Below are 27,097 nucleotides of genomic sequence, written 5' to 3'. Positions count from 1 at the left end.
TATGCATGAGGTCATTCCAAAAAGTACTGAAGTAGCAATTGTAGTGTGTGATGAAGCTATGGAAAGGTTAAAAGCTAAATTTGTGGACTTTTGAGATGATGACTGATAAAAAATGTAGTGTATAGCGTAAAGAAATTCCTGTCACATTTAGCAAGGGTCAGGAAAATGTTAAACTTTTTTCCACTAGTGCTGGCTGGCTTGCATGTTTCAAAAAATAATATAATGTGAAAATTTTTAAATTTTCAGGCAAGGCAGGTTCTATAGATCCTGAGGGAGAAGAATTTTAAAAATACTTGCTAAGAGTTATACAGAAAAGGGTCATGTGAAAGAGCAGGTTTTCATTGTTGATAGGACTGTCTTGATTTACAAGGACATTGGCAAATATAATGCAAATGGAATTTTGATTAACAAAATGACCCAGACTTGCAGGAACCTAATCTTGTATTTCTCCTAGGAGCAATAATTTTGTTTGTGGTGACTTTATAGAACATAACTACTTGAATAAAGGCAGTTGACTGTATCAGGTATCTGTATATATAGATCTGTTTCTCTTCTGTTCATTCTGTAAATTAATCCCATACTATCACAAATATTGTTGTTTCTCTCTCACCTTTCTTCACATCCTCTTTTCTTCCTTCTTCTCCTCTCTCTTCTTTCTTCTATTTATAATATTTATTCTTGGCTCTTTGCCTAGAATTTTATGATGACCATGTCAAACTTAATGATGAAACATGTTGGATTTTGATTGAAATTGTGCTGATTGAAATTAATTAACAGCATCTAGATTAATTCAGTAGAAATGCCATCTTTTAAAAAAATATTTTTGTTTATTCATTTGACAGAGAGCACAAGTAAGGGGAGTGGCAGGCAGAGAGAGAGGGAGAAGCCAGGCTCGGTCCCAGGACCCTGGGATCACAACCCAAGCTAAAGCCAGATGCCTAACCAACTGAGCCAACCAGACTCCCTGAAATGCCATCTTTTTAAGTTTTTATTTTAATTCCAGTTAACATACAATGTTATATTAGTTTCAGGTGTACCATATAGTGATTCAGCAATGCCATACATCACCAGGTCCTCATCACAACAAATGCACTCCTTAGTCCCTATGACTCATTTAACCCATGTCCTTCCACCAGTTACCAGAGGGGATGGGTTAAATGAGTAATAGACCTGAAAAGCATTCTTGTCTCGTTTCTAACACCTTTCAAATGTGTCACCAATAGATATAATGTTTACTTTAGTGGTTTTGTATCAGATTGAGGAAGATTTTTTTTAGTGCAGCCCTACTAGGAATTTTTATTATGATTGAGTTTTTAATTTTATCAAATGCTTTTCTTGCATCTGTGTAGATGATGGTTTGCAATCCAGATATCTTTGCATTATTGGGGAAACCCAATCTTGTGATAATGTACTTTTAAAATATAATTGCTTGTTATGGTTTACTCATTAAAAAATTTTTCCCCATTATACTCAGAGGAATATAGTCTTAGAAATTTTTTGTATCATGTTGTCTTTATATTGGTAACAATGTATATTAGCATCATGGAATTATTTATGTATCTTTTACCTTTTTGCTATTTTCTAAAATGTATCTCAGGAGATTAAGATTATTTGTTTTTGAAATTTTTTTAAGCAGCTTTATTTAGATATAATTCACCTACAATACAATTCACCCATTTAAAGTGGACAATTTAGTAGGTAGTTTTTAGTATATTCACAGAATTGTGCTATCACTATAATAATTTCTTTTTTTAAAGATTTTATTTATTCATGAGAGACACAGAGAGAGAGAGAGACAGAGACAGAGACAGAGAGAGACAGAAATACAGGCAGAGGAAGAAGCAGGCTCCATGCAGGGAGCGTGATGTGGGACTCAGGCCTGGCTCTCAAGGGTCAGGCTCTAGGCTGAAGGTGGCGCCAAACAACTGAGCCACCCAGGCTGCCCCACTATAATAATTTCAAAAAATTTTCCTTACTCTAAATAAAGAAACCCCATATTCATTTTCAATTAATTATGCATTTTCCCCAGCCCTCCAGTCATAGACAACTATTAATCTGCTTTCCGTTTCTATGGATTTACCTATTTTGGACATTTCATATACATAGAATCAAATGCGTTCTTTTGTGACTAGCTTCTTTTACTTAGCATAATGCTTTCAAGGTTCATCTACATTCTAGCATGTATCAGAAGCATTTTTTTTTTTTATTGCCAAACAGTACTCTTATAGTGAGGATATCCCACTTTTATTTATCCATTCATCAGTTAATGGATACTTGGGTTCTTTTCCCTTTGGGGTTATTTTGTTTTTTTTTTTTTTTTTTCCTTTGGGGTTATTTTGAATAATGTTACTATGACCATCTGTGCATAAATTTTTGTATGATTATATTTCATTTCTCTTGAGTATATGCCTGTGAGTGGAAATGCTAGGTCATATGGTAACTCTATGTTTAATTGTTAAAGGAGCTACCAGATTGTTTACCAAGGCAGCTTCAGCTTTATACATTCCTGTGAGCAGTGTATGAGGGTTCCAGTTTCTTCTTCTTCTTACTAACACTTATAATCTGTCTTTTTGATTACAGCCATCCTTGTGGGTATGAACTGGTATCTCATTGTAGTTTTGATTTGCATTTCCCTGATGGCTAATGATGTTGAGCATATTTTCATGTATTTATTAGCCGTTTGTGCATCATCTTTGGAGAACTACCGAGATTTTTTGCCCATTTTTTAAAAAAAATTTATTTATTCATAGAGACAGAGAGAGAGAGAGAGAGAGAGAGAGGCAGAGACACAGGCAGAGGGAGAAGCAGGCACCATACGGAGAACTTGACGTGGGACTCGATTGGGGTCTCCAGGATCACGCCCTGGGCTACAGGCGGCGCTAAACCGCTGCGCCACCAGGGCTGCCCTTTTTGCCCATTTTTAATTGGATTAACTTTTTGTTACTGAATTTAAAGAGCTCTATATATTATGAATACTAACATCAGGAATAGGATTCATAAATATTTTTGCTATTCTGTCATATGTGGGTTGTCTTTTCACTTTTTGAGTATCTCTTGATGCACAAAAGTTAACTTTAATGAAGTTCAATTTATCTAGTTTTTTCTTTTGTTGCTTGTGCTTCTGGTATCGTATCTATTGCTTAATCCAGGGTTACAAAGACTTAAGCCTATGTTTTCTTCTAAGAGTTTTATAGTTTTAGCTCTTATATTTCAGTTTTTGATACATTTTCAGGTAATTTTTACAGGTGATGTAAGGTGGTGGTCCAACTTCATTCTTATTTATGTGGATATTTCTTGAAGATTTGATAAAACTTTCCTATTTAACTACCTGGGCCTCATGTAATTTTCTTTATTTCTTTATTTCTTTATCTATCTATCCATCTATTTATTTATTTATTCATTCATTCATTCATTTATTTATGTGAGAGGAGTGTTATTTATTTATTTTATTTTTTTAGGAGTGTAATTTAAAACTAACTCACTTTTTAAAAAGCTTATAGCCTTACTTGGGATTTTTATTTCTTTTTGAGAAGGACAGTCAAGTTTTATTTTTCTAGGAAATATTTTATTTTGTCTCAAGTATATAATAATAAAAAATTATCTTTGCCTTTTTATTCCTATTATTTGTTTGCTGTTTCTTATTCTTGATTAGTTTTCTCAGAGGACAGCCAGTTTTACTATTTTTTTTTTTAAGAATAAACCTTGATTTTGTTGTTTCTTTTCTCCCTTGTTTTCTATTTTGTACCTTTTTCTTCTTTATTATTATCTTCTTTCAATTTAATTTGGATTTTCTCCCTTAGACACTTAGTTTTTTTTTTTTTTTTAAGATTTTATTTATTTATTCGTGATAGAGACACAGAGAGAGGCAGAGACACAGGCAGAGGGAGAAGCAGGCTCCATGCAGGGAGCCTGACGTGGGACTTGATCCCGGGTCTCCAGGATCACGCCCTGGGCCAAAGGCAGGCGCTAAACCGCTGAGCCACCAGGGATCCCGACACTCGGTTTTTGACTTTTTACAAAAACACATGCATTTAATACTGGGGTTTTCCTAAGTACTGTTTTAGTTGTATTCCACAAGTTTTTCTATATAGTTTAGGCTCTAAATTTAAAATTCTATTATGATTATAATTCTGTGTGAGTTTCTAAGAACATCATGTTATAAAATGTCTACATGTCTGAAGTTTTGCATTATCATTTAGTGGATTTCTAGTTTTATTTACTTTGTGACAAGTGGTCAAGACCCATATATCCATTTTTGGGGTATTTTTTGAAATTTACTTTCAATCTTAGTATTTTTAAAATTTTCATAAATATTCTAAGTGCGTTTAAAATTATATGTATTTTCTAATTATGGGATGTTCTTTATTTGTCTTTTGGCTCAAGCTTATTAATTATGTTGTTAAAAATCTTCAAAATCCAGGGGCTTCTGTGTAGTTCAGTCAGTGAAGTGTCTGACTCTTGATTTTGGCTCTGGTCATGGTCTCAGGATTGTGGAATTGAGCCCTGTGTTGGGCCCCATGCTCAATGGGGAGTCTGCTTGAGATTCTCTTTCCCTCTGTCCACCCCCTCATACACATTCTGTCTTTCTCTAAAATAAATAAATCTTTAAGAAATCATCAAAGTCTTTAGCAATTTTTTTTCCTTGGGCTTTCTGTTAGAAATGTGTTAATATCTTCTGTTATGATTGTGAGTTTGTCAGTTTCTCTGTGTAATTCTCTCAAATTTTACCTTTTGTGTTTTGAGTCTGCTGTTACTTGTACATAAGTTCATTATCATTATCTTCCTGGGGAGCCTGTTGTTCTTGCACCACAGAAGAGACAGATAAGCTTTCTTATTTTTCCTTGTGAATTATCCTTTCATTGAGGGTGAAGCTCTTCAAAGGTGTCAGCTTTATGTGAGATCTCATTCCATCTCTAAGCCTTGTGTGAGCCTCTTACTTTGAGATCTACTTGTTCAAGGACTTTAAAACCATTGGTAAACCCATGTTAGTGCTTGTTGTTAATTCCTTGTTCTTTTTCTGGTAACTGGGGAACTTCACTTTCTGTTTTGTGAGTTCAAATATGCATTCAGAGGATTACATTTTATGTTTTGTCCAGCTCTCTAAGCCATTGGTAGGTGGGAGAATTTTTAGGTTATCTATTTTTTTTTCAATTATTGCAACTGGAAATTTCTTTGTTTAGTAGTTTACATTGTATTCTTTGTTTCTTTCCTTTTATTAATATTTCCTATTCATATAGTTTTTTCTAGTTTTCAGCTTAGGTTTCCCTACTTGTTTTTATCTAATACAAAAAGAAATAATAATGTTTATTGTGAAAGCATAGATATGTGTTTGGCATTTTTGAGCAATTTGATTAAAAATGGTACTGCGTAGAAAAATATGAGAAAATTATGTACAAATCGCTGTTATTTTTAAAAGATTTTATTTATTTGTTTATTTATTTATTTGAGAGAATGAGCAAGAAAGAAAATGCAAGCAGGGAGAGGAGCAGGGTGGAGAGGGAGAAGCAGACTCCCTTCCAAGCAGGGAGCCCAACGTGGGGCTCAATCCCTGGACTCTAGGATCATGACCTGAGCTGAAGGCAGATGCTTAACCAACTGAGCCAAATAGGCACCCTTATAAATCACTACTTAAACCACAGTTTAATCTTGAGTCTATCATCTAATTTTAGTTTTGCTTTATTTTTACAGTTTAAAACAGAGTGGAAAATTCCCTGGAAATCCCTGGCCTCCCTATAAGAAAAGGACGCCACTCCATCCCAGCTATAAAGGTCTTATGAGACTTTTGCACTGTAAAACTTTACACATTGTGCTATTCACTCTGCTTTACAAGGTACAGTAGTAATTTGAATAGAAAGACTGAGATTAGAATTTATTTCCATTTTTCCAATAAAAATGTTAACATAATATTTATGTAAAAGTACTACTTATAAAGCAAAGTGTATTTATTCTTTTTTTTTGTATTTATATATTCTAAGTTGAAAATGGAGTAGCTATACCATTCTTTGTGGGAAACTATTCATCTTATCCAGTTTCAGATAGAAATATCTATGGTTCTTATAGAATAAAAAGTGAAATACTGTAAAACTAGGAGAAATGAAATGAACAATAGGGACCAAACAGCCACCAGAATCCATTAAAAAGACAAAACTAAGCCATGAGGGCCAGTGACCTTGTGTTTCAGATTATTTTCTTTGTTTTTTCTCTCTGATCAGAAATGTGACATGGAGGGATTTGAATGGTTTTCTATGTGGCAGTCTTAAGAATTTGCTTTAGTAAATACCTCAGAAACTTTCTGAAAAGATAGATGCTTTTATTTTTTTGCTACCTAGAATTTGTTTTATTCTTGGGTTTTCTTATCGTAGAGCTGATTTATTTATTTATTTATTTATTTGACTAACATTAGCTGTGTACTCAGAAATTGCAATCATGATATTGTAGAGTATATGTAAATATATAACAGGCATATTTATTATCTAACTTGGGTAAGAAATTAAAGACAAAAAAACTATATAGTCGTATCATATAGATAAAATAACTATAGACATCAATAAAGTAAGTATAGACATGATAAATGTTACACAGAAAAGAAAAACTGTTTCTTATTCCTAATTACAATTAGAAAAATTAAAAGAAATTTTTAAAGAGCTTATTTATTATGCAGATTTCTAATACACAGAAAAGAAAAACTATAGCTTCTTATTCCTAATTAGAATTTGAAAAATTAAAAGAAAATTTTAAAGAGCATATTTAATTATGCAAATTTCTAATGACTATATACACATTTTTTTGATTACTTAAAAAAGATACATTGCATTTAGTTAGGTAGACATTTGGTTGTTTTCTTTAATGTTTGCTTTGTAATGAAATAATACTTTTAGATTTCTGTACCCCTCATTCTTTCAGCTTTACCCCATGACCACTTTTTCATCTTATTTATAAAAGTTATTCCTGTTAAGATTTTAGACATCTGCCTCAAATTGAATTATTTTCATTAATTTCTGAGATGATTATTCAGTAAAATGAATTAAAATATTCTTCATCAAAAAGGTAGAATTTTTTTGTTAAATAGATATTTGTATTTACAGACATTTTTTATTTTTTTAATTTTTTTTAATTTTTATTTATTTATGATAGAGAGAGAGAGAGAGAGAGAGAGAGAGAGAGAGAGAGAGAGGCAGAGACACAGGCAGAGGGAGAAGCAGGCTCCATGCACCGGGAGCCCGACGTGGGATTCGATCCCGGGTCTCCAGGATCGCGCCCTGGGCCAAAGGCAGGCGCTAAACCGCTGCGCCACCCAGGGATCCCTATTTTTTTAATTTTTTAAAGATTTTATTATTTTTATTTATTCATGAGAGACACAGAGCGAGAGAGAGAGAGAGGCAGAGACACAGGCAGAGGGAGAAGCAGGCTCCATGAAGGGAGCCCAATGTGGGACTCGATCCCGGGTCTCCAGGATCACACTCCGGGCTGCAGGCGGCGCTAAACCGCTGCGCCACCGGGGCTGCCATATTTACAGACATTTTTTGGATGCTTACATAAACAAGATTTTTGTTTTAAATACTACTTACATACTTTGTTTAATTCTAGCAAAAATCTTCATGAGTGAAAGCTTTCTTCTTACTTTCCAGACATAATTACTGAGTTTTAAAGGTTAAAAAACTAGTTCAGATGGTGAAGCTGAGTACTGTGGTAACAGTAATAAGTAATAGGTCAATAATTCATGATATAAAAAATTAAAGAAGCCTTACTGCAAATAATTTGTATTCTTTTCAGTTATATTTTTCAGTCATTTCATTTGCTTAGTGTAAAAATAGCGTATTATCAAAAATAGAAAAGCAGTGTTTTAGTTGTTATAAGATTATTATGAACAATTTTTAAAAATCTCAACTTTATAAATTCTTAACTCTAGTGATAGAAAAAACTTCTCTAATTGACATTGCATTGGCAAGTCAACTTTCTAAACATTAGTGTCAGGACAGCATCTCATCTCCCATGTTTAATGTTAAAAAACATTAATATAGAACATGTTAATAAAACTTAGAAAATCATTCTTAGTCAATTTTTTCCTTAGCTTTTAAGTTATTCATTTGAAACTGTAAGATGTACTGCCACAGAATTTCAAGCCAAAATTTGAGTTTAGTTAGTAATGTTTTATTTATCAAGAGGAGGCATAGTTGGGAGTCTGAAATCTGTTCTAGAATTGCTTATACTAGTGGGGTGTGTGGCCAAGCCTTAGTTTCCTTTCTGTAAAGTAGTGGATTAGAAAGGGTGAACCTCTATGGCCTCCCAGCCTTCAGTCACCTCCTCCTGCTGCATTCCTCCTACCATCTGCCTACTGTTTGTCGAACACCAATTGATAAATACTGTACTACATAAATTACAGATGTTAACTTGTGTAATCCTCACAATAATTCTGGTCTATTATTCCATTTTTTAAAAAAGATTTTATTTATTCATGAGAGCCACAGAGAGAGGCAGAGACATAGAGGCAGAGGAAGAAGCAGTCTCCCTGTGGGGAGCCTGGTGCAGCACTCAATTCCAGGATCCTGGGATCATACCCTGGGCCAAAGGCAGATGCTCAACCACTGAGCCACCCAGGTGCCCCTATTATTCCAGTTAAAGATGAGAAAACTGAGGCCAGAATCTGTTGTTCAAGGTCAAAAATCTAGGTATATACATAATTTGTATAAAATAGATTTTTAAAAGGTTTTTGGAGGTTTACTTTCCTCACACAAAAGATGAACAGAAAAAGAAAAGCCTTCTTAGTAGTCAAAATAAACATTAGAAAGGCAGCTAACTGAAAGCGTTTATTCTTTAGTCAGAATAAATTAGCTCTTAGGTGACTAAGTCCTTTTTTAAGCCCACCCAGCCATTTGATTAGTTTCTATGAGGCCCATCCTACAGTGTCCTCTTTTGTACTCTTGACAGTCTCACCTGCAGCTGGCAAGGCCAGAACCTCATCCTTTTACCCCTTCCATCATTTGGTCAGATGGCTTCCTTATAATGAGGAGAACATGATGGTTGCCAGGCGATTTTTTTCTTATGGTGTTTTAGGTATCTTCCAGTTTTTGTTGTATCATATTGAATGAATGAATGATTGTTGTAGGCTAGTTCTGAAATCCTGCATAAGATGTGTAAAACTTGCAATGTGTAATCTACATAAGGTCAGATTCTCGACGTTTCCTCAGAGAAGCCTCTCTTTTAGTTGCATCCCTTTTTGCTTTCTCACCCATATAAACCATATACTAACACATACATTTACTCAACTGCACAAAATACTCAGGCCAAGAACTTTAATTTTAGAGACATTTTAAGAACATTAATATTCTATAAATATTTATTGGGCTTGCAGTTACATGCCAGGTGCTATGCTAAACACATTTGCATGAATTATCCTATTTAGTACACTTATTTATCTGGTATTTTTGTCAGGAAAAGAATATCAGCAAATGAGAATGCAAAATATTCTTGTTAAATTATTTTATTAGATACTAGCATATAATAATGAATTTAGTGGACTACTTAACATGGTACCTTTAGAAATCCATGAACCCAGTATTTCTAGATATTGCTTCTAATTCTGTGTGATCTTGGGAGGGAACGTTTTCTTTTGATTATAGTTTGTCCTTTCACCAAGATGTGGCTTTACTTATTTTTTGATCATGCTGTGTGTGTATATATATATACACATATATGGTTATGTTATTTTTCATCTATAACAACATGTCTTGGATACTTAAATATATTTATTGAAAAAAGTAATTATGAGGCATTTTTTCCCTCTTTAAAGATTTTGATGGATCATCAAAATCTGTCAGAACACGTACTCTGCATGGTTTTATATCTGATCGAATTAGGACTTGAAAATTCAACTGAAGAGGATTCAGATGAAGAGGTAAGTAAGTTTCTTATATTTTTAAATATTAAAGTTACAAAGTGCCTTAACAAAGGTAGTGTGTCATCTGTAAACGTATTTATAGATTCATTATATGCGTAAGATATTCTTAACTACTGGAAAAGGCCCTTTTTGATCTTTAAATACGTATGTTTTAGAGGTTTCACTCTTATGATATTGAATTTGTGATTTGTAATTCATAGTGTACATATCTAAGAAAAATGGCTAATGCAGTTGGTGTTATGCTAAAAACATTGATTACTGATAAATAATTGTGTTAGGACTTATTATGTCTGGAAATCCTAGTAATTTTATCAGGGATTGTTTTTGAGTATCAGATTCTCTCTGGAAAGGTTTTAAGTTAATGAAGTAATATTGTAATATGGGAGAATTTTTAAAGTACTTGAAAATACAAGTTGTTAATATGTTATAGGACTTTAGAAGTATCTTTTCAATAAAAGCAGTTGTTACTACAGATTGATTATACAAGTTCCCCTTTCTCCAAAAAGACAAAATACAGCACAGCACAGTAACAGCAAAAAACAAAGTAAAAAGACTAGGCAATATGTTGTCTAAGTTGAATCAACATATATTCTTTCATAGATATTAAAAGATCATTAATATTTCTGACTAGGTCAGACTTTTGGTTGATTTTTTTCAGACTTCCTACAAATATAATGACTCATAATATAGTCAAGTTATCATTGATTGTATTATGTATTATGAGTTATTATGAATAGATGCTGAAAAATATTCTGTACTGTTAAGTATTTCTAGATTGAAAAATGTATTTTTTTTCAGGATAAATTTAGTTGACTTCCGTTGAACTTACCCATATTAGTATTGAGAAATTTATTCTTATATTCGATGTTTGAATTTGGGGTTATTAGCACTTTATAATTTGAAGATGAGACTATAAAGGATTCAGAAATAAGACAAATGGTGGGTGATTATTTAGGTTAGCTACAACTCCTTTGTACATTAGACCTGACTTGGCAAGGTTTCATATTCATTATTTTCATGTTTTAGGTATCAGTATGTGGACCAGAACGTTGTCATGACAGTTGGTTTCCTGGCAGTAACTTAGTGTCAAACATGCGACACTTTATAAACTATGTTAGGGTGAGAGTTCCAGAGACTGCTCCCGAAGTAAAGAGAGACTCACCTGCAAGTACCAGCTCTGACAGCTTGAGTTCTTTACAAGTAAGTGTAGAAGAGAGAAAGATGAAAAGGAAAGTCTCCATGTCATGTTGGAATATATTGTTTAGATCATCCTGTGATACTAAAAAGCAAAATGTGGTTGTACGTAACTTTAAATTGTCTTTTGTTTCCTCTGTACATCTAAGCAACTTTTGCCTCACACATCTTTTTCCTTTAATCTGCCAGAATTCACGAAGGCCAAAAGTTCTTCAAAGAGAGGTAGATGTATTTGATATTTGCATTAACTAGCAATATGGCTTTAACTGGAAATCGGAAAACACTTTGAAGTATTTGTGTGTATATGTGTGTGTTTAATATGGTTAAATTTTTTAAAAAGCTTAATGTGTGTGTTTAATATAGTGATTTAGGCTTAATTTTTAAAGAAAATTCATATTGAAGTAATACTTAGTATTTAATAGTGGGTTTTTCTTAGGATTTTGGATGAATTATAAGCAACACATTTGGGTCTGTTTGCATTTAGCATTGTTACTAACATCTTAAAAGTGAATGTTTCCTAAATCAAAATAAATTTAATTGCTGGTAGCATGTCCATTTATAGATTTTTTTTTTTGCTTCCTATGGCAATTAACTTTGATAAAATAAGCCCACAAAATCTCAATATATTTATATTTGGATTTAGTTTGAAAACCAGCCTTTTCATTGCATGTAGCTTAATTAACTAATTTTTAAAGGCAGAAATGAAAAATCTTGAAATGACATGCCAAGTAACTAAACTTAAACATGTCTAATCCCTACAATCTATTTTTGTGAGTAGAGAGCACTGAATCAGACCTTTCTCCTAGTAGAGTCCATTTATAGGATCTTTCTTTGCCTTTAACAACATATTTTTGCTGTGAATACCATAAAGAATTTTGTTCAAATTGGAATTTTAATAAAAGGCAGATTTGCCTCTACTGGTGGTACAGAATACTTTGAAAATCAGTTTGGATGTTAAAAAGCAGCATAAACTATAATTTACCTCATAAAAGCTCAACTGATATTGGAGCACCCTTTCTATGCTTGCTTAAAAAATTAAATCTGTTAAACTGACTCGAATCTTAATTAAAAGATGATTTCTAAGAGCTCTGATGCAACTTGACTGCTTTGACAAAAGGCTATTTAGAAGATAAATTATTGAGGGAAATATTTTAAAAATCTGTTCAAATAAATTATAGTGATATTCAAACATGAAAAAGATCAGTTCGATTTTTTATCTTTATATTTCATTTTAGTGAAACTAAAGCAGACTAAGCATTTGTTAGAAGTAATTTTCAAACTATGAATTTCTTTAAAAATGAAATTAATTAACAGTTCAGATTCGTTAATTTAGGAAAAAATTTATAATTTACTAGAAAATGTAGCAGTCTTGTAAAAGTAGAGAGAATTCTTTTTTTTAATAAAAGTATAGTTGGCACATGATGTTTCATTAGAAGAGTATAGTATTCTTGAGTGAAACATTTTTTTTTCCTGTAAACTGGTGAGGAACTTAGTGTATGATTCCTCTTTAATATTGGTATTAATAATAAAAAAAAATATTGGTATTAATACTATTCAAGCTTTGTTTACTTTCTCTGGTAGATAGACCTAGGTGGGTGAGAAAAGAGGTGTTATCATGGATAACCACCTTTCTCCCCAGAGTTGTTTCCAGATTGAGACTAAATGTATTTAAGAGAAGTGAAGGGACAGATTTACTTAAAGGGCAAATCTATTGAATAAATCTTCAGATGACTTTGAACATTCCCTTTGGAAAATGTAGTATTAATATGTTTTTACACTTAATACTGAATAACTTCTCTTGATTTTTCTTTCTCTTTTTTAATGGTAGAATTCTGGTACAGCTCAAGTTTTCAGCTTAGTAGCAGAGCGTAGAAAGAAGTTTCAAGAGATCATCAATCGCAGTAGCAGTGAAGCTAATCAGGTGGTTCGTCCCAAAACTTCAAGTAAATGGTCTGCTCCTGGTTCAGCTCCACAATTAACTACGGCCATTTTGGAAATTAAAGAAAGCATATTGTCTTTGCTAATTAAACTTCATCATAAACTCTCAGGAAAACAGAACTCCTACTATCCTCCTTGGCTTGATGACATAGAAATTTTAATCCAACCAGAAATTCCTAAATATAATCATGGAGATGGTATAACTGCAGTAGAAAGAATTTTATTAAAAGCCGCACTGCAAAGCAGAATGAACAAACGCATCATTGAAGAGATATGTAGAAAAGTGACCCCTCCTGTACCACCAAAAAAAATCACTGCAGCAGAGAAGAAAACACTGGACAAAGAAGAAAGGTAATTTTTATTTTTCATGTTTTAAACATGTATGGTACAGTTGAAGATTTGATATATCCCCTTTTTGGCCATCTGTGGCTAATCACCAGAGTGTTTAACAGCTATAATCGTAGCTGATTAGTTTGTAAGATAAAAGGAGCCAAATACAGTCAGTGCTTGGGCATGTATTATGCTGGAGTTAGTTGAGGGTGAGAAGACAAGAGTTAGTGACCCCAACATTAAATTACTACCCTAAACTTGTAGACAGGCCCCTTTACAAAATTACTACTTTTGTTACTACTGTAGGTTATCTAATTCTGCTATTTTCAAAAATTATTGTCAGTTCAACTTTAAATGAGAATAGAAAATTAAAAAATATTTCTCAGAGTAAAAATTTGATTTAGTTCTTTTGATCTTTTCCAGTCATATGTTTTCAACGTGTGATTACTATTTATTAAACAAGTAATATTTTAAAGACATACTTATGGGGCAGCCTGGGTGGCTCAGTGGTTTAGTGCTGCCTTTGGTCCAGGGCATGATCCTGGAGACCTAGGATCGAGTCCCACATCGGGCTCCCTGCATGGAGCCTCCTTCTACCTCTGCCTGTGTCTCTACCTCTCTCTCTCTCTCTCTCTCTCTGTTTCTCATGAATAAATAAATAAAATCTTTAATCTGTCTCTAGTTTTTGGAACTTTAAGTTTCTTTTATTTTGTTGTTAAATCATAAAGTGCTTTTAAAAATTTTAAACTGAAAAAATTTTATTTAAGTGAACTCTTAACCCTCAATGTGGGACTCAAATTCATCACCTTGAGATCAAGAGTTGCATGGTCTACTGACGTAATCATCCAGACACCACTGTTAAATCATATTTGTGAATTAAAAAAAAAAATCTTCGTTTCTGTTTACCAAGATAGGGGAGGATGGGGAGAGGATACTGGAGGACCAAGATAAGAGAGGCTTAGGCTTAGCAATAAAGTTGATATGCCCAGTTTTGTACATTACTGAGTTTAAAGAGGACATTTGGCTGGAGATGGGCTTGAGACTTAGGGGAGAGTTCTGAGTTAGAGCTATAGATGTGGGTATACAGGTAGTAAAGGCTTACATATGGAAGACTGTGTACAATAAGAATTGAGAATACTTAATATAGAACTTTTATAGAATAAGAAAAACATTAAAGGAAATGATTGAGGAAGTCACCTATAAAGGTAACTGAAAAGTGATGGCTAGAGTGGAAGAGGAAGAACACTGTAGAAAGCAGTCAAGAGGGTTTAGAAAGGAAGAAATATAGTGAGATTATGCTACACAAGTTCAGATAAGGTTGGCAGTTCTCTTTGATTCAGTAGTTAGAAGGCCAACTTTTGGTAACTAACTGTACCAGGAGCAATTTAAATCACATATATAGTTGTACTTCATTTATGATGTAATTAAATTTGTTATAGTATATAAAAAAGCCTTTAGTATATTAGGAATGTAGGAGAAGGGTGCCTGGGTGACTCAATTGGTTGAGTGTCTGCCTTCAGCTCACATCATAATTCCAGGGTCCTGGGATCGAGCCCTGCATCAGTGACTCCTTGCTCCTCAGAGAGTCTGCTTCTCCCTCTCCTTTTGCCTCTCCCCAAACTTCTGCATTCTCTTCTCAAATAAATAAATAAATCTTAGGGAAAAAAAGAATGTAGGAGAGTTTTATTTCTTACAGTACTTCATAAATAGTTGTTATAAATAACATATCATTTATGTGACAGTTCATTAATTTTGAATTAGTAATTTCCTAAGATTTAATAGATCTATTGATAAAATTAGAAGGCTGAAAACTGGGTAAAATTTTAATTTTTGTTAACCTCTTAAATTGGTGATATTTTCTTGGTTATGGAATAATGTCTTTTTTTAAAGAAGATAAACTTTTAGTGAATCAAAGTTTATTTTATTTGGTTATTTTGGTTTGTTTTGTAATCATTACTCATACTAAATGTGATACTGGAGTAGTTCAGATGCTATTTTTATAGAGGCCCTAATGCTGTTGTAATAAATAATACTCTGAAAAAATTTAAAGGTACCCCCCCTTTTGGGCTTTGTTTCCTTTGAGTGGTGATAATGATACTGACAAGGCCTTGAAGCTAATTCTGTAACAGAAAACTAAGGATTAAGATGAATTTATTTGAATTTCACTATGCTTCTCACAGTATCTTTTCTCAATTTATTTTGGATTTTGTTTTAAACAATTTCTTTTTTTTTTTTTTTTTTTTATTTATGATAGTCATACAGAGAGAGAGAGAGAGGGGCAGAGACATAGGCAGAGGGAGAAGCAGGCTCCATGCACCGGGAGCCTGACGTGGGATTCGATCCCGGGTCTCCAGGATCGCGCCCTGGGCCAAAGGCAGGCGCCAAACCGCTGCGCCACCCAGGGATCCCTATTTTGGATTTTGGATTAAGTTTCATAAAAGAGGCCAAAGAATTTATAAACATTTATTGGTGATCCATTCCCAATTACCTTATCTCTGGAAAAATTTGGCATTACTTTTATAACAGTAACTCCATAGAAAACAAGATACAAATAGGAAACCTTTAGATGGTTTAACAATACGAGACATGGGATGCCTGGGTGGCTCAGCAGTTGAGTGTCTGCCTTCAGCTCAGGTTGTGATCCCAGTCCCAGGATAGAGTCCCACATCAGGCTCCCTGCATGGAGCCTACTTCTCCCTCTGCCTGTGTCTCTGCCTCTCACTGTGTGTTTCTCATGGATAAATACATAAAATAAAATCTTAAAAACAAACAATGTGCAATGTCAGTGTCTCCACTTTTGGGATAATAATGGAAAATTCCTGAGTTGTACTGAGTCTGGCCATAACTTCCTCGTCTTTTCATTTTTATTCACGTTTATGCCCAATTTTAGAAAATAATTACCTAAATTAATAACAAATTCACAAGGGAAAAATAATTGACATTCTTTTTCTGCAAATCATAGCAAGTTGGTATAGAATTTTTTTGTGGTTGTTAAGCAGCTTAAAAACAGCATTCATTTATTTACTCACATTTTCTGTATGTTGAAGTGTAGGTGGGGTGTGACTGGGTTCTCTACTCAGAGTCTCACAAGGCTGAAATCAAGGTGACAGCCATAATCATCTGGAGCTTACAGTCTTTCAAGCTCATGTGGTTGTGGGAGAGTAGACGTGCATTTTTTATTTTATTTATTTTTTATTTTTATTTATTCATGAGAGAGAGAGAGGGAGGGAGGGAGAAACACAGGCAGAGGGAGAAGCAGGCTCCATGCAGGGAGCCCGAAGTGGGACTCGATCCCGGGTCTCCAGGATCTTGCCCTGGGCTGCAGGCGGCGCTAAACCACTGTGCCCCCTGGGCTGCCCTAGACGTACATTTTAATGCTGGTACCAAGCAGTTACATTTGAAGTTTCCTAATGTTTGGTATATGGATTTTTTATGTGAAGTGCTCTTTTATGAATATACTCTAAATGCACTTGTAGGGATCCCTGGGTGGCTCAGTGGTTTAGCGCCTGCCTTTGGCCCAGGGCTGATCCTGGAGATCCAAGATCAAGTCCTACACTGGGCTCCCTGCATGGAGCCTGCTTTTCCCTCTGCCTGTGTTTCTGCCTCTCTCTCTCTCTGTCTCTCATGAATAAGTAAATAAAATCTTAAAAAAATAAAAATAAATGCAGATGTAAAGGTGATTTATGGAGTGGCATAACTCAATGTTTTAATTAAAGAAACTTAATAAAACTAAATTTACAGAGTAGTGATGTAGGGGATCAAACATGTATTTTGTCAATGCTGTTGTTTCTTGTAGCATTTTTGGAGGCCCATAGAATGCTTTCAGCTTCTATGGCACATTTTTGTTCCCGTTTCTTTTATGGTGGCAAATTTTTGTCCTTTGAAGATGGATTTAATTTTTTTTAAATTTAAATTCAATTAGCCAACATATATTACATCATTAGTTTCAGATATGCAGTTCAGCAGTTCATCAGTTGCATTTAAAATGTGGTGCTCATCACATCACATGCCCTCCTTAATGCCCAACACCCAGTTACCCCACACCCCTCTTTCCCTCCAACAACTTTCAGTTTCCTATAGTTACTAGACTCTCATGGTTTGTCTCTCTCTTATTTCTTCCTTTTCAGTTTTCCCTCCCTTCCCTTATGAGCCTCTGCACTATTTTTTATATTCCACATGTGAGTGAAACCATATGATAATTGTCCTTCTCTGATTGGCTTATTTGTTCAGTGTAATACCCTCCAGTTCCATCCACATTGAGGTAAATGTGAAGATTTCATCCTTTGTGACAGCTGAGTAATATTCCCTTATGTTATATACCACATCTTCTTTATCCATTCCTCTCTTCTCTGTTGATGGATACCTGGGCTCTTTCCATAGTTTGGCTGTTGTGGACATTGCTGCTATAAACATTGGGGTGCAGGTGCCCCTTCAGATCACTACATTTGTATCTTTGGGGTAAATACTAGTGAAATTGCTGGGTTGTAGGGTAGCTCTATTTTCAACTTTTTGATGAACCTCCATACTATTTTTCAGAGTGGCTGTACCAGCTTACCTTCCTACCAACAGTTGAAGAGGGTTACCCTTTCTCCACATCCTTGCCACACATTTGTTGTTTCCTGACATGTTAATTTTAGCCATTCTGACGAATGTGAGGTGGTATCTCATTGTGGTTTTGTATTTCCCTGATGCCTATTGATGTTGAGCATCTTTTTATGTGTTTGTTGGACATTTGTATGGCTTCTTTGGAAAAATATCTGTTCATGTCTTCTGCCGTTTCTTGACTGGATTATTAGTTTTTTTGGGTGTTGAGTTTGTTAAGTTCTTTATAGATCTTGGATAAAGGATGGATTTAATTCTTAAGGCCTTTTTCTTTTGAAGAAATCTCAAAGTTACTGAAATATTTCAAGGATAATACAAAGAATTTCCTAGACCATTTCAGAATAAGTTGCTTTACCTTGGAATACTTTAGTATTCTGTAGATAAAAGGACTTTTAAAAATATATATATAATCACAATCCAGCTTTCAAAATAAGATAATTAACATTTATTTGAGTATGATAAGATTCTTAGATTCCCAAGTTTTGACAGTTGCCCAATAATGTTTCTTCTAGCAAAAGAAATCCAGTACAGAATCACTCATTGAATTTGGTTGTTTGTCTCTGGTCTCCTTCAATTGGAATTAGTTTCTTCAGTCTTTCATTTTCTTAACCTTGTCACTTTTTTGAAGAACACAAGGCAGTAACATTGTAGAATGTCCCTCCATTTGGGCTTGTCTATGTCCTCTTATGTTTAGATTCAGGTTAAGAATTGTTGTCAGGAATATCAAGGAAGTGATGCTATTTTCTTTTGATTACAGCCCCATCAGGTGTCACATGATTTCAGTTTGTTTCATTTGGGGATTAATATTGATTACTTGGTTAAGGGGTATCTGCCAGACTTCTTGACTGTCAAGTATCCCTTTTTTCTCCTTTGTAATTAATATGTAATTTGTGGAGAGGTACTTTGAGATGCTGTAATATCTGTTCTCACCAACTTTCATTTATTTCTGTCAGTTTGGATTTATGGATTCCTATTTCATTTTATGGGTTGCAATCTCATATGCTTGCTATTCATTTTGAAGCTCAAATTACTCTGGATTTGGCCTGTGTGACTGCCTTCCAGCTGTGTTCTTTTGATGTATCCCCAGAATTCTTTGAGTTTTCTTTTTTTCCTGGGGCAAGAAGATAGCCCAGCTTCATCTTGAATTTGGAACTAGGCATTCTCTAAGGAGTTTTGGTTACTTTCTATCTAGAAACCACAATCCGTGTGTTCATTTTAAGGGATATAACTATTTTCAGTCGATCTTGGTAGACAGAACTAGGAAAAGATGTGTGTTTTTGTGTGTGGTGAGGGAGCGGTGGTGGAGGGAACAGGGAGAGTGGTATTAAGTTCACTGTGAGTTCACTGATAATTCCAATTCCAGTCCAACACCGGAGGAATCATTCTTACTTTTTCTTTTTCCATACTTCTTACCCTGCTCCCACAGTGAGAATCCTGGCAACCATAATTCTCAGAAGATACTACTTTTTAAATCTGTAGCCTTGTATGCTAATCAATTTTTTTAACCTTTTCCACAAGAATGCTCTCTTACGTTAGACTGTTGGATCATGGCACCAGGCGCTAGGCCATTGTCTCCACTCCACCCTCCTCCGCCCCACCAACCCCTGACCCCAGGCCTTTCAGGAAAGGAACAGAGGTCAGAAGTAGATTTAATTTTTTTTGAAATGGCCATTGTCCTTTGAGAGTTAAGTTTGATGAATAAGGTGAATGATCAACCTGGATAAAAACACTTTGGCTCAAAAACAATGTAAAAATAAGAGTTGTAGTTATAAAATAATAAAGTAAGTTTTCTTAAGTAGACCAGATCCTAAATTATGTTTAAAGTAAATATTAGAAAAGTATTATTAAATTTTTTTTGAACATTATTGGCAAAAATATGTAATTTCTCATGGCAAGGTAGACCATAGTACTTTATACCTGTTAATGATTATCTCCACTAATTGGATGGGAACGGTTATGTGAATAATCTAAAAATTATTATTAGCATTCTTCTAATACTGTATTCTATATCCTTGAATCATTTCAGGTTAATGAAGGAATTTTTTTAGGTTTCCAATAGAAATAACTTCTTAGAATCTCAGTTTAATCTTTGATTATTATAGTATATCAATATAATAAATAGTCACTAAAAGACTGCTATAATGTGCTCTATCCATTATGGTTCTTTAGATTTTTTTTTAATTTTTTAATTAAAAAAAGTTTTTATTTAAATTCCAGTTAATGTCCGTTATGATATTAATTTCAGGTTTCCATGATTTTTTTAATGTCCTTTGTATCATGGGCTATGATAAATCCCTTTTTGAGTTTTATTTAAGTAAAAAGTTTGTTTCTTTTGTTGAACTAATATATAACTTATATTTTTAACATTTTTCTTTTTCTTCCTCCCTTCTTGTTTTAAATTACTATTTTAACCCTTCTTTATGGGGGGTAAAATTTTTATGCTTACTAGTATTGTTAGCATCCCCAAATCTAGGAAGCCTTTTTTCTTTATTAGTTTACTTTTATTTTCTTATTCTTATGTTTTAGTCCTGTTGTATTGAGTTTTGTGCGTGTGGTTTGTTTTTTTTATTTTGTTTTGTTTTACAACCAGCCTTAAAATACACTTGGGAAGTAGATAAAAGGTAAATAATAAGTAATTCATAATTGATGAATTAACTGAAGAGAATGTTTATGCTTAGGTTTGAAATACAATTTTATTCTTTATGTTGTTTTTGAGACTCATATTTTTGTACTTGAAACAAACTTGGAATATTTTTTAGTAGAAACTAGGAAATTTACTGGCTCCTGCTTGTTCTCTTTTAGGAAAGACCCTATTTTTTTTTTTTTTAAAGATTTTATTTATTTATTCATGATAGTCACAGAGAGAGAGAGAGGCAGAGACACAGGCAGAGGGAGAAGCAGGCTCCACGCACTGGGAGCCCGATGTGGGATTCGATCCCGGGTCTCCAGGATCGCGCCCTGGGCCAAAGGCAGGCGCCAAACCGCTGCACCACCCAGGGATCCTGGAAAGACCCTATTCTTAATGTAACAGTAAATCTGACTATTCTTATCTTTTAGATTCTGCTTATATCCACACATCCTAGCTTCTTCTAGTAACTAGTTTGCTGTTATTTGTGCTTGGGGTTAAATTGTGAGTTCCTTGCTAAAAAAGATATTTCTTACTCTTGCTACCAACTGACATATAATTAGGAAATTTTGTTGTTGGAAATTCAAATCTTCTATCTACTTTAATTATTTCACATTTTAAAGTAAATATTGGCTTTTTCTTACCTCTTTAAGCCAATGATCTTCAAACCATTTTAAAACAGTGGAGGGGTGCCTGGGTGATTTAGTCAGTTGAGCGTCTGACTCTTGATTTTGGCTCAGCTCATGATCTCATGGGTTGTGGGATTGAGCCCCACATCCCGCTGCTGAGCGGGAGTCTGCTTGAAGATTCTCTCAGGTTGTCCTCTTCTGTATGCCAGGGACTTTTCATACAGTATATACACTCTTGAAATATAGTAAATCCTAAAGACATCTGATACTTACCACCTTATTTCTGTTTAGGCGACAAAAGGCTAGAGAGAGGCAGCAGAAATTGCTTGCAGAGTTTGCTTCACGACAGAAAAGCTTCATGGAAACTGCAATGGATGTTGGTAAGTTAAAATTTACTAGTTTAGAACTCTTATAATGACACATATTACTACAGGGATTATCTAGTTCAATTTTTACCAGTTTTTAACATTACAGACAGATGATTTCTCGTCTTTATTTAAAACAGTAGAGTGATGGAGGAGGATCAGACTGTTATTATAGGCAGTTTATTTGGTTATTGCATAGTTGTAATTATTAGTTCTTTCAGATGGTAGCAATATGATATATCCTCTGCTATTTTCCTCTATTAGATTGTCCTTTTGATTTGTGAGGTTCACCAATATGATTTACTTCTTCTGATTTTTTTTCCTGTTAAATTATCCTGAGATTTTTAAAATAGCTTTCAAATACTTTTAGTGCCTCCTCTTTCTGCTACCCCTTCAATATTTCTTAAAACTGGTTCCATTTACTTCCATTAGGATTAGCGTTAGCATTTGTACGGTGAGAGGGGATGCCATTTTCCTTTATGATAGTAGATTGTTATGAGTAATTTATTTATTTTTTTTAATGAGTAATTTATTTTACAAACTTTTCCTGACTACCTCTTGCATTCCAGTGATATTTTTTTCTTTTTTTTTTTACTTTTAGACAGAAATGCTGAAGTTGTGTATGTAATGCATATACACATATGTGCATTCAAACATGCATACATTCTTTCACAACTTAATCTCAGAAATGACATAGTATTTCTGTACAAAATACATTCTCATGCACTTTTGTGCACATAAGCACACATAATCAACATCCAGAACATCTAGGTGCGGGAAGGGGGTTAGTCCAAATATAGTAAAATGCCTTCTGAACATCAACAGGTGAGTTTATGTTCATGACATAACTTTGATGTGTAAAGAATCTGTTAATCAGATTTAGTATCAGTTGATGTTCTCAAATGAAAGATGAGGATTTAATTCATTGATACTTTTCCTTTTTCCCCTCTTCTTTTCCTTCTTTTTAGAAATTCATAATTAATATTTTTTCTTTACATATCAAATATAATTATAGTGTATATTAATTGTTCTCCCTATAGCCAGTTTCTTCATACCTCTTCATATAAAGTGAATTAGTAAGCACCCCTGTTTTTCTTTTCCTCATCTCTACCTTCTGCCTCTTATCAGTTATTTACTTTTAAATTGTTAAGATTGGTATCATTTTCTTTTGCAGTCACAGTCAAGTGTTCCATCCAAAGGTTGACTTTAAATGTTGAGAAATAATGACTTAAAAAATTTATTTTTTGAAAAAATTTTTAAAGATTTTACTTATGTGAGAGAGAGAGCATACATATATGAGCAGGAGCTGGAAGAGGAGCAGAGGGAGAAGCAGACTACACTGAGCAGGGAGCCTGACTTGGGGCTCCATCCCAGGACCCCAGGATCGTGACCTGAACCGAAGGCAGACACAACTGACTGAGCCACCAGGTGCCCTGAGAAATAATTGACTTTGAACGCTGTTGACTACAGAGCTAAATAGTGTGCTAGGATTCATTTTCTTTTTTTTTTTGAGTCTAGTGGCCTGACTCCCAGATTACTTTAAGGATATTGTATGTAAAGCATATAGCCCCATTTCTTACAGTTTCTCAATTACTAAAACCATACCACTAAACATTTCTACTTGGGCCATCACTTTGTTATACTGTTTTTTGTTTTTCCTGATGTTTTCAACTGTTTTTTGTTTTGTTTTTTAATTTAACTCATGAACGCTTAAGATATCTCTGTTATTCTGCCTCCTTGTTCATACCATCCTCGACGTGTTAATTCTGTTCCAGCCTGGTCCATGGTCCAGTTGCTCTGGAGGCATGCTATATAGCCATTACCTTTAGATTTTCCTCTTGCAGAGTTTCCTCTTGCAGGGGTTTCCTGCATTTATAGCATCTCTCTTTTTTGGGTCTTGTTTTATTGGCATTCAGCTACCAGTGTATTCCTAATAATGCCTATGGATAGGATTCTAGTTTGCTCTCATGCTTGATTTTTCATTTGGATGAGTGTGTAATTCTAGGTTGATACACTCTCACAAATGTAAAAGCAATACTTCCTTGTTTTTTAGTATTCATTTGATGAGAAATCTGTTGGTAGTTTGATTCTTCTTCCTTTGTAGTTGAACTCCCCCCAACCCCAACACTTTTATAATTGATCCTTAGACATCTGAATTTTTTTTTTAAGATTTTAGTGGTTTTTAATTTTATTTTAAGTAGACTTCATGCCCAATGTGGAGTTTGATCTCACAGCCCTGAGATCAAGAGTTACATACTCTACTGACTGAGCCAGCCAGGCATCCCAAGAGATCAGAAATTTTATGATTTGTATGTAGGCAGATCTTTTTTCATTTTTCTTAGCACTTAATGGGCCTTTTCAGTCTGAAGATTCATGTCTCTGAAGCTCTGAGAAAAAAAAAATCCTTTTATTTATTTATTTCTTTTTTATAACTAGTCATCCTCCAATATGACCTTCAAATGATCCATGCCTTCTGGTATTTATGTCCTGTGTAGTCTTCTCTCACATTGCCCCAGAATTGATGTGCATGACCACTGGAATATGGCAAAAGTAATACCATGTCATTTCTGAAATTAGGTTATAAAAGATATTTCAGCTTCTGTCTTAATTGTTTTCTCTCTCTCTTGAATTACTCATTCTGGAAGGAAGCCAGCTGCCATGTTGTGACCAGCCCTATGGAGAGGCCTATCTGGAAAGAGACTGAGGCCTCTGGTCAACAATCATATTAGTGAGCTTAGATGTGAAACTTCCACCTCCACTTAAGCTTCCAATAGATTGTTAGCTTGACAACAGTCTCATTAAAAATCCAGAATCAGAATCCTTTGGCTAAAATGCTGCTAGGTCCCTGACCCTCAATAACTATGTAAGATTACAAATGTTGGTGTAAGCTGCTGGTTTTGGGGGACTCTTACTAGTTCTTAGGTAAGAACAGGACACTGAAGAGGGGACATCTAAAGCATGCAAAGTAAAAAGAACATATCATATACAAGATAAAAAATATAAAAGATTAAAATATCAATCCAGGAGTTTCAGCATTCAACTAAGAAGAATCCCATAAAAAAAAGAATAAAAAATATATAAGGAGAAAAGTATTGTAATAGTTTTCTATTGCTGTTTAATAGAAGTTCCCTTTTAGGTTTCTGCCCCATTTCTTCTCAGTAACTGTTAATACATATTAGATATGTTTATTTGCATCAATCCTTATTAAAATGTATCTGACCTTGACATCTTTCTTTTTCTGTTTCTCTCATGTATTCTTACCTATTTATTTAGATATGCCTCCATCTTTTAAATGTTACATATCACTTCCATTTTTCTGGTCTTCCCAATTCCCTCTACTTATTTCTTTGTCACTATGGACAACATTATGATTTTCATAGACTCTAAGAGTCTTTATCTTAATAATATGATGATATTATTCTTGCTGTTAATGACATTAATACCAGAGGATTGCTGTTATTTTCTATAGTAGTTTTGCTTTATTAACAATATAGTCATATGTAAATGATTTCCCTACATAAATATATATTGATTATTATTATTGCTAAGATATCACTAGAATTCAAAATACAGGAGAAATAGTTTGTTCCTCTTATATCTCTTAGTAAATATTGCCATTTGCCCTCAGGAGCTGTCATGTTATTATCAATTTCTCTCCTCAAGTGCCTCAAAAAAAAAAAAATTAAAACAATCTCCTTATTTCCTTTCCTTCTTTGTTTTTGTTTTTTTTTAAATGTGAATGGTAAAAAACAATTTGAGGTGTATTTAACCATATAAATTAAAATCTTTTCATTACAGGGGCACCTGGGTGGCTCAAACAGTTAAGCATCTATCTTCGGCTCGGGTCATGATCTCAAGGTCCTGAGATTGAGCCCCACATCGGGCTCTGCTCAGTGGGGAGCCTGCTTCTCCTTCTGCCTCTGCCACTTCCCCTGCTGATGTGCACATGCATGTGCACTCCTTCTCACTCTCTCAAATAAATAAATAAAATCTTTAAAAAATAAAATATCAACTGCATTTTTTTTCTGAGCGAACATTACTTCAGCAAGGTTAATTTTTTCCAGAGTTTTATTACTACATAACCTTACTGGTATTAAAGTTGTGCTTTAATTATTTGAACTTAATTTTTTTCCCTATATTTTCAATGAAGAAAGATTTTTCTCCTGAGGAATTAAGAGCTGTAACTTTTTTTCTCCTCAGATTCTCCTGAGAATGATATTCCTATGGAGATCACAACAGCAGAACCACAAGTTTCTGAGGCAGTATATGATTGTGTTATTTGTGGACAGAGTGGCCCTTCCTCTGAAGACCGACCTACAGGATTGGTTGTACTATTACAAGCATCTTCAGGTAAAATCAAAGTAATTTTTCAGTGGAATTATTTTAGAGCCAAAGTATACACATATTAATAAATATCTGTATTAATTGAAAGTTATATCTTTGGATATAACTATAGATCTATATACAACAAGGATCAGTTTAGATCTGTATAGCAAAGTTTTTTAATCTGGTTTTATCTGATTTTCCTGGACATGAGTGTTAGAAGAAGTGTTTAACAGAGAAGTCTCTCTGTATGTTACACAGTCTTTTTCCTTAAAGTGTGATGGTATAATATCAATGCTAGATGGCCAAAAACAAGTTCACTTTTCTTGACAATTTAATTGTTTTAAAATTGGGAAGCCTTTTAAGCCCAGAAATATTGTCAGTTTAAATATTTTAGCTACATAAGTCACATTCAGGTAGCTTTGCCTTTATTTTTTGAGCTACTAGAAGCAGTAATTCTTGAAACAGCCTGCCAAATGATTTGCCTGTATAATTTAACAATTTTTTTAAAAAGATTTTATTATTATTTTTTAAAGATTTTATTTAGTCATGAAAGAGAGAGAGAGAGAGAGAGAGAGAGAGAGAGAGAGAGAAAGGCACGGACAGAGGGAGAAGCAGGCTCCACACAGGGAGCCCAACGGTGGGACTCGATTCCGGGTCTCCAGGATCTTGCCCTGGGCCGAAGGTGACACTAAACCGCTGAGCCACTGGGCTTGCCCTATTATTTCTTTTTGAGAGAGAGTGCACTTGCACGAGCAGTGGAAGGGACAGAGAGAGGGAGAGAATCTCAAGCGGACTCTACACTGAGCATGGAGCTTGACATTGGGCTTGATCTCATGACCCTGAGATCATGACCTAAACCAAAATCAGGAATCAGACACTTAACTGACTGAGTTACCCGGGCACCCCTAAGAACGTTTTTGAAAAAATTTTGAAGGATTTGTCTGAGTGCTCTCCATCCTTTCCCATACTAAAATATTTTAAGGTGTGATAACTCTTATATGCTCTAGTCCCAATGAATTCAATCCATTTTAAACAGAGGAATTTGTGTGAAGCAAAGAGAAAATAAAGTTCTTACACATTTCTCTTGAGCATTTTTTTTCTAGGGTGTTTATTCTCTGGAATTAGTGTAGTAAAGTGGAAAGAGATATGAGACCCCCTCCGAGTTCAAATACAGGTATTGCTTGACATA

At 34.2% G+C, this 27,097-nt stretch overlaps 1 protein-coding gene across 1 annotated transcript in view; it reads left to right on the top strand.

Moving 5' to 3' along the window:
• UBR3 (ubiquitin protein ligase E3 component n-recognin 3) overlaps positions 1–27,097 on the top strand; it is a 227,572-nt gene that overhangs the window by 101,885 nt on the left and 98,590 nt on the right. Inside the window, exons 20-25 of the mRNA XM_072811042.1 lie at positions 5,689–5,830; positions 9,791–9,895; positions 10,925–11,098; positions 12,921–13,381; positions 21,509–21,597; positions 25,783–25,932. Coding sequence (XP_072667143.1) covers positions 5,689–5,830; positions 9,791–9,895; positions 10,925–11,098; positions 12,921–13,381; positions 21,509–21,597; positions 25,783–25,932 — 1,121 coding nt within the window. The remainder of the gene's footprint in view (positions 1–5,688; positions 5,831–9,790; positions 9,896–10,924; positions 11,099–12,920; positions 13,382–21,508; positions 21,598–25,782; positions 25,933–27,097) is intronic.

The sequence above is a fragment of the Canis lupus genome, chromosome 34 (assembly GCF_048164855.1).
Source record: "Canis lupus baileyi chromosome 34, mCanLup2.hap1, whole genome shotgun sequence".
Lineage (NCBI taxonomy): Eukaryota > Metazoa > Chordata > Mammalia > Carnivora > Canidae > Canis > Canis lupus.
This window is presented reverse-complemented; position numbering and strand designations above follow the sequence as displayed.